Source organism: Corythoichthys intestinalis, chromosome 11 (genome assembly GCF_030265065.1).
Source record: "Corythoichthys intestinalis isolate RoL2023-P3 chromosome 11, ASM3026506v1, whole genome shotgun sequence".
Lineage (NCBI taxonomy): Eukaryota > Metazoa > Chordata > Actinopteri > Syngnathiformes > Syngnathidae > Corythoichthys > Corythoichthys intestinalis.
In genome coordinates this window covers 52,532,609-52,540,723 of record NC_080405.1, presented here as the reverse complement: position 1 = coordinate 52,540,723, position 8,115 = coordinate 52,532,609, and the positions used below count along the sequence as shown (strand labels likewise).

Sequence of the window (8,115 nt, the reverse complement as noted above, 5' to 3'; positions counted from 1 at the left end):
TACTGTACATAATACACATAGCATGTTTTATGCTACATTTTCTTTTGTTATGCATTAGGTCTAGAAGTTTTCTCACTATGTTTTGAGCTTATAGTTATTTTATTCATTTGACTTTGTCAATTTTTAATGATAATGACTATATCTTATACGAATATTGTTTTGCATTTACTCACAACATCGTTTTGCTAACGTAAAAAATATTTTTAAGCTCCAAAAATGATTTTGCGAGCATTAAAAAAGAATATTTTGTAAACACATTTTTTGAGAATGCACAATGTAATATTGTTTTATGAGCACAAATGATGTTTTCATATTTTTTACGAGCACGATTTGTCCGTCATGAAGATATGACGTCATCTTGCGGGCTAAACTTTGTCGAGTCTGAGTGATGAGTTGAATTGATTGTGTTTTAGTGGGTGACTTTAACATTCATGCTTATTATCCTGAAGAAGGATGTGCTAAAGAGCTTTTAAATATTTTGGATACATTTGGTTTATCTCAGCTGGGGCTGTCAAAATTATCGCGTTAACGGGCGGTAATTTTTCTAATTAATCACGTTAAAATATTTGACGCAAATAACGCACATGCCCCGCACAAACAGATTAAAATGACAGCGTAGTGCCATGGCCGCTTGTTACTTGTGTTTTTTGGAGTTTTGTCGCCATCTGCTGGCGCTTGGGTGCGACTGATTTTATGGGTTTAAGCATTGTGTAATTATTGACATCAACAATGGTGAGCTACTAGTTTATTTTTTGATTGAAAATTTTACAAATTTTATTAAAACGAAAATATTAACTGGGGTTTTAATATAAAATTTCTATAACTTGTACTAACATTTATCTTTTAAGAACTACAAGTCTTTCTATCCATGGATCGCTTTAAGAGAATGTTAATAATGTTAATGCCATCTTGTTGATTTATTTTTATAATAAACAAATACAGTACTTATGTACTGTATGTTGAAGGTATATATCCGTCTTGTGTCTTATCTTTCCATTCCAACAATAATTTACAGAAAAATATGGCATATTTTATAGATGGTTTGAATTGAGATCAATTGCGATTAATTAATTTTAAAGCTGTAATTAACTCGATTAAAAATTTTAATCGTTTGACAGCCCCAATCTCAGCATGTCACAGTTCCAACACATAACAGAGGGCACATACTGGATTAAATAATACCCAAAGGTCTTAACATCTCTGATGTTACAGTGAATGACGTTGCTCTTTCTGATCATTACTGCATTCTGTTTAAAATGACCACCCCTGTCCATTCTCTGAAAAGGGAAGCAGAGGTGATTAGGAACCATTACAAAAATTATAACACTTGTGCAATATCTGCATCACCATTAACCTTTACAACAGTTCCAGTTGACGAACTTGTAAATCGTGTCAGTTCCAGCATCATAACTGCCCCAATTAAGAGAAAAACTTGGTCACGAAAGAAGAGGTCACCCTGGAGAAATGCCACACTAGCTTTAAAACAAAAGCAATATTGCAGACGAGCAGAACGCAGGTGGCGAAAAAACAAACTGCAGTTTTTTTTTATGATAGCTACAAAGAGAGTCTTCGCAAATACAGCCAGGAACTGAATTTTATTGTGATCGTGACAGTTGGAGTTGTCCTTGCTCACTTGCCCTAGGCACTTGCTATGACGTCACACGGAGGCCACTTGGAGGGCGGATGGAAATTGGGCGGAGTGGGAGTGAAAGACGTAAATGGAACACCCTTGCCCTCGTTCACTCACAGGCCAGACAATCTTGGATCAACCACATGTTGAACCCTAACCCTCCAGAAATTCTTCATAGGGGTGGCCAAGTGGGGCCACCTCAAACCTTGGGGTGGCACACCAAAAAAAGCCATAATTTCAGGTTTTTACTATGTTGTAGTAATATACAGGCCAGTAGGAAACTGTCAAATTGACTTCAGGACGCGCCTACTGATATACTTTGGTTGATTTTGTTATATTGTATTTTGTATACTGTTATATTGTGTTAATGTGCATAGTCCATAATAGTCCAGTCAACATTTTGTGTTCCGCAGCTACTACAATCTGACATTATACTGGCGAGTGGGGTGGCACACAAATTCATTGGGGGGAGCCGTGGCCAGGCCTGGCCACCCCCAAATCACATGAAATATATGGCAACTCATGTCAATAACACTGAGACGTATTCCGCGCTTGGTGGAAATCCGTCGTTACCAGGGAATTATCAGAATTGTTAGTTTTGTATCAAATTTCATTTGGGCAATTCATTATTCATTCATTTATCTGTCTATGGCGGAAAACACAGACAAGACGGAAAAAGCAGTTTCTGCTCTTGCACCCCTCTTTAAAATAAACTGCTGTATTTTAAGCCAAAAGAACTGTTGTGTTTGAAAGAACAATATGTCTATATGCTACCATAGCAGATTCATGGCGCATTAAGGCCCCGTACTATTTTTAATTTGTCTGTTTTACCCTGGAAACCCCCGTTTACAGACATTGCGCAACCGCTTTTGTTTCAACCCCGCCATAAAAACAAGGTAATTATATTTATTGTTCGAAATGTCTGTCATTTTTAGCTTAGAATCATTAATCGATCTCTAATATATTGTTTGAAACAAAACAAAAAAACATTAAAAACTATTCACTCGCATATTTTAAACTTTTAAACAAACTACGACACAATGAAAAAATTGTGTCTCTAAATACTAAGTCACGGATATCTACCTCATAACTATCGGTTAATAGTATTTTTTTTTTTGTTTTAATAGTTTTTTTTTTTTTTTTTTGTTACTGTTGCATTTTCCCCGATATGTTAGATGATAAATAATCGATCCAAACAAAGAAACACAAAAAAAAAAGTTCAAAAGAGTAAATATATGAAAAAGAAAATGTCAACCACTCCTTGATGTCTGCAATTTCTGCATCGCGACCCTTGTTATATTACCATGTTTCACGCATAAAATCCCCCAAAAATCCGGCTGTGGCCATTCACAGCTGTGTCTTGACACTCAGTGATACATGCTAGATACATGGAGTTTTTGGATCGAAACAAGGTAAGTACGCGACAATATGTCGTTAAAATCAAGGAGTCTTTAATTGTGCTCTTTCATGCTCTCACCTCCAGTTAGGGTTTTGCTGTTTAAATTGTATTTTTTTTAATGCCCTCCTGTTAAAAAAAAATTCCCTCAGAAAATTTAGATTTTAAGCTTTCCAGTGATGTATCACACATGCATACTGTGCAATTTTGAAATTTGGCCAAATTGGGGGTCCCGTCCCGGAGTGGAACTCCAAGTCACCCGAGTGTTTTCCGCCCTATACCTTATAATTTGTCGACATATTTGTTGTTTAAATACATTTAAACTATTTGAAGTTTAGTTTCAGTCCCTCCCAATGCCATTTGATTGACAGACCATTCCTTTTGTTAAAAGCAAAATAGAAAAGGCAAGTGAAATAGAAACATCAACGACAAAAACTGTCATTGTTTTTTCCTTTTCTTTAATGGCAAAAGTAAAAGTAAAAAAAAAATTACTTTCCTCTTTATTTATTCATTTTGCTTTATATGTACACAGCTCAAAAATGAAAGGGAACACTAACGTAACACATTGTAGATATAAATTGTATAAATATTTTTATTAAATACTTTGTTCGTTCCATGGTTGAATGTGCTGACAACGAAATCACACAAAAATTATCAATGAAAATCAAAAGTATCAACCCATGGAGGTCTGGATTTGGAGTTACAGTGGGGCAAATAAGTATTTAGTCAACCACTAATTGTGCAAGTTCTCCCACTTGAAAACATTAGAGAGACCTGTAATTGTCAACATGGGTAAACCTCAACCATGAGAGACAGAATGTGAAAAAAAAAACAGAAAATCACATTGTTTGATTTTTAAAGAATTTATTTGCAAATCATGGTGGAGAATAAGTATTTGGTCAATACCAAAAGTTCATCTCAATACTTTGTTATGTACCCTTTGTTGGCGATAACGGAGGCCAAACGTTTTTTGTAACTCTTCACAAGCTTTTCACACACTGTTGCTGGTATTTTGACCCATTCCTCCATGCAGATCTCCTCTACAGCAGTGATGTTTTGGGGCTGTCGTTGGGCAACACGGACTTTCAACTCCCTCCACAGATTTCCTATGGGGTTGAGATCTGGAGCCTGGCTAGGCCACTCAAGCACCTTGAACTGCTTCTGACAATGAGTCCAAGGATTTCATCCCGATACCTAATAGCAGTCAGGGTGCCATCATCTAACCTGTAGAGGTCTGTGTGTTCTTCCAGGGATATGCCTCCCCTGACCATCACTGACCCACCACCACACCGGTCGTGCTGAATTATGTTGCAGGCAGGATAACGTTCTTCATGGGATCTCCGGACCCTTTCACGTCAGTCAAATGTGCTCAGGTTGAACCTGCTTTCATCGGTGAAGAGCACAGAGCCAGTGGCATAGTTTCAAATTCTGGTGGTCTATGGCAAATGCCTCTTAAGCTCTACAGTGATTGGCAGTGAGTACAGGGCTCTCTACAGAATGTTAGACCCTTAGACCATCCTCATGGAGCCCCTTTCTGATTGTTTGGTCAGAAAACATTCACACCAGTGGCCTGCTGGAGGTCATTTTGTAGGGCTCCGGCAGTGTTCATCCTATTTCTCCTTGAACAAAGGAGTGGATACCTATCCTGCTGAGGGTTTAAGGATCTTCTACGGCCTTGTCCAGCTCTCCTGGAGTCTCCTGGAATTTTCTACAGGGCGACAGGTTGGTCCTCAGACTGTCCAGGAACTCAGTGATGTGCTGGTCCAGATCTGGGTGGAAATCCCTCAGGAGAACATCTGTCACCTCATCAGGAGCATGCCCAGGCGTTGCAGGGAGGTCATACAAGCATGAGGCCAAACACACTACTAAGCTTCATTTTGACTTGTTTAACGGATATTACATCAAAGTTGTGTAACGGGTACACGCAGGTCCGCGTGTGTGAAGCGGCACATGGAAAAACCTTCCCTCCAATGCCTTCATGTGGGGACGCCGGCGGCTGTGCCGTCGGCTCGAGCTTATGGCACAGCAGTTAGTGTCCCTGCCTGTCGATGCGAGCGCGGTGTGGGTTCGCGTCCCAGCCTGGTCAGAGAGGTGGAAGCGGATCGCGCGGGGCGCGGTGTGTTTCACACTGGTTACATTGGTGCCGTGACCCGGATCGGCAGTGAAGGTTTTCGAGGGGTGAGTGTAACGGATCTGCATGTGTGAAACGGTGTGTGGAAAAACCTTCCCCCCAATGTCTTCATGTGGAGACACTGGCAGCTGTACCGTCGGCCCGAGCTTATGGCACAGCAGTTTGTGCCTGTCGATGTGAGCGCGCCGTGTGCCGCGGCATGGGTTCGCGTCCCAGCCTGGTCAGAGAGGTGGAAGCGGATCGCGGTGTGTTTCACACTGGTTACATTGGTGCCGTGACCCGGATCAGCAGCGAAGGTTTTCGGGGCGTGAGTGTAACGGGTACACGCAGGTCTGCGTGTGTGAAGCGGTGCATGGAAAAACCTTCCCGCCACTGCCTTCATGTGGGGACGCCGGTGGCTGTGCCGTCGGCCCGAGCTTATGGCACAGCAGTTTGTGCCTGTCGATGTGAGCGCGTCGTGTGCCATGGCATGGGTTCGCGTCCCAGCCTGGTCAGAGAGGTGGGAGCGGATCGCGTCAGGGCACGGCACACTTTACACCGGTTACATTGGTGCCGTGACCCGGATCGGCAGTGAAGGTTTTCGGGGGGTGAGTGTAACGGATCCGCGTGTGTGAAACGGTGCGTGGAAAAACTTTCCCCCCTACGTCTTCATGTGGGGACAATGGCGGCTGTACCGTCGGCTAGAGCTTATGGCACAGCAGTTAGTGTCCCTGCCTGTCGATGTGAGCGCGCCGTGTGCCGTGGCGTGGGTTCGCGTCCCAGCCTGGTCAGAGAGGTGGAAGCGGATCGCGTCGGGGAGCGGTGCGTTTCACACTGGTTACATTGGCCGTGACCCGGATCGGCAGCGAAGGTTTTTGGGGCGTGGTACACGCAGGTCTGCGTGTGTGAAGCGGTACGTGGAAAAACATTCCTTCCGATGCCATTATGTGGGGACGTAGGCGGTTGTGTTGTCGGCTTGAGCTTATGGCACAGAAGTTAGTGTCCCTGCCTGTCGATATAAGCGTGTCGTGCAGCGCAGTGTGGGTTCGTGTCCCAGCCTGGTCAGAGAGGTGGGAGCGGATTCAGGGCCGGCCCAGCCTATACGCAGACTATGCAGCTGCTTAGGGCCCCTGACCGCTAGGGGGCCCCCATTCTGGCAATTGTTTATATTCTATTTTGTTTACTACAGTTTGCTTTGTTTGACTTTTGAGAGTTTTGATACTTGATTACAAGCGCAAAAAAATAAAAGTTCTTCTTTCTTTTCCTCTTTTAGAAAGAGGCTTGGCGCTATCTACTGTAAGTACTGACAATCATTTGGGGTGAGAAGTTTAAAGTATGCAGTGCAACAAAATCTGATTAATATACAAAATATGGACGTATTGGATGGATTGCATGTATGGGTTTCACAGTACACTGTGACGAAATGGTGGGCTAAAAATAAAGGCCCCTTGGCATTATTTTGCTTAGGGCCCCCAAATGGCCTGAGCCGGCCCTGAGCGGATTGTGTCGGAGCGCGGCGTGTTTCACACCGGTCACAGTTGGATCAGCCTGTAGTGTATTTTTCCACTTTCATTTTGAATGTAAATCCGAATCCGGACCTCCATGGGTTGATACATTTCATTTTCAAGGATAATTTTTGTCTGACTTTGTTGTCAGCACGTTCAACTATGGAAAAAAACAAAGTATTTCACTCATTCAGATCTACAACGTGTTATGTTAGTGTTCCCCTTTTTTAGCAGTATATTTATTTATTCATGTGTTTTATCACTCTTGGGAAAACTAGGGTCGGTCGGCTAACAGGAAACTTAATGAAAATATAGCGCCATCTTGCGGGCTAAACAATCAACACCAAAAAAACACGTTGGTGCAAAAAGTACTTTTGTACAAAGTACTTCCGGTTGGGTCACCGAGTAGTTTTTAAGAGCCTTTTTTTTGCGCGTTCGCGGTCGGCATCTTTTCTCCCACTTGAATCCCTTCGCGTCCAAAACTCGATACGTTTCTAAAGTTTAATTTTCGTCCGGCGTCTCCTTTTGCCAAGTGCTGTTCCCCGGACGTGTCGGCGACGCGTTTAAAGACGAGCGAGGCGAGAAGAGGAAGCAATAGGCCACCATCTTTCTTTTGGATGCCAGCAGCAATAACAAGAAAGCGAGCAGGCCAGCTTCAAGTGGAGCTCTGTACTTTGACAATTTGCACTCTCCCATCTTTCTCCACCGCGGGATAAAAATAAAAGGAAGAAAGCTGAGGACAGCTTCGGGTAGCGCTCGCGAAACCCCCGCCGACGTTGAGCTCATCCTCCCCGGCTATCTTTGGGAAGTTTCCGATCAGAAGACTGGCTGCTAAGAATTAGTATTCCCAGTTCTTTCATGTTTCCAACAGGTTTATCTTCCCCTAACCCCCCACCGCCAACCCAGGAGGCAAGAGCAACGTCTACTGATGTCAAAAACGACACCGGAAATATTATATCTTCGAAGAAGAGGAAAATAAACGGCTCCGAGAGGGAAGAGACCAGCGACACCATCTCTCCTTCGCCCCCTAAGAACCTCACTTCCTCGTCGTCAGCCTCCTCGTCGCCGGTGCACATCCAGAAGAAGTTGCGTTTCGAGGACTCCGTGGACTTCATCGGACTGGATGTGAAAATGGCCGAGGAGGCTGCCGCTGCTTCGTGCTCCAATAACAAAAGCAAAGCCGCGCTCCTGGCCGCCGGCGTGGGGGGCCACCACGCTAACGGGCTCAGCAAAAGCGCGGCGGGCTCCGGGACCTTCTCCAACAGCAAGCCCGGTGCCGCCAAGAAGCTAGTCATCAAGAATTTCAAAGGTACGCCGTAAATACTCGTCCAAATCACATTTCATGAGCTTGACAATTCTCAGAGCCTAGACACGAAGAAATATGAAGCTTACATGGTTACCATTTTGCCCATTAAAGCTACATTCAAGTCCAAATTAGTGTTAAATAAGAGCCGTCAAACCCTGTTGCTGTTAC

The 8,115-nt window shown here is 43.5% G+C and overlaps 1 protein-coding gene across 1 annotated transcript in view; it reads left to right on the top strand.

Moving 5' to 3' along the window:
* Nucleotides 1–7,023: 7,023 nt before the first annotated feature.
* cul4b (cullin 4B) overlaps nucleotides 7,024–8,115 on the top strand; it is a 37,667-nt gene continuing 36,575 nt past the window's right edge. Inside the window, exon 1 of the mRNA XM_057850447.1 lies at nucleotides 7,024–7,950. Within this exon, the coding sequence (XP_057706430.1) occupies nucleotides 7,500–7,950 (451 nt within the window). The 5' untranslated portion in view covers nucleotides 7,024–7,499. The remainder of the gene's footprint in view (nucleotides 7,951–8,115) is intronic.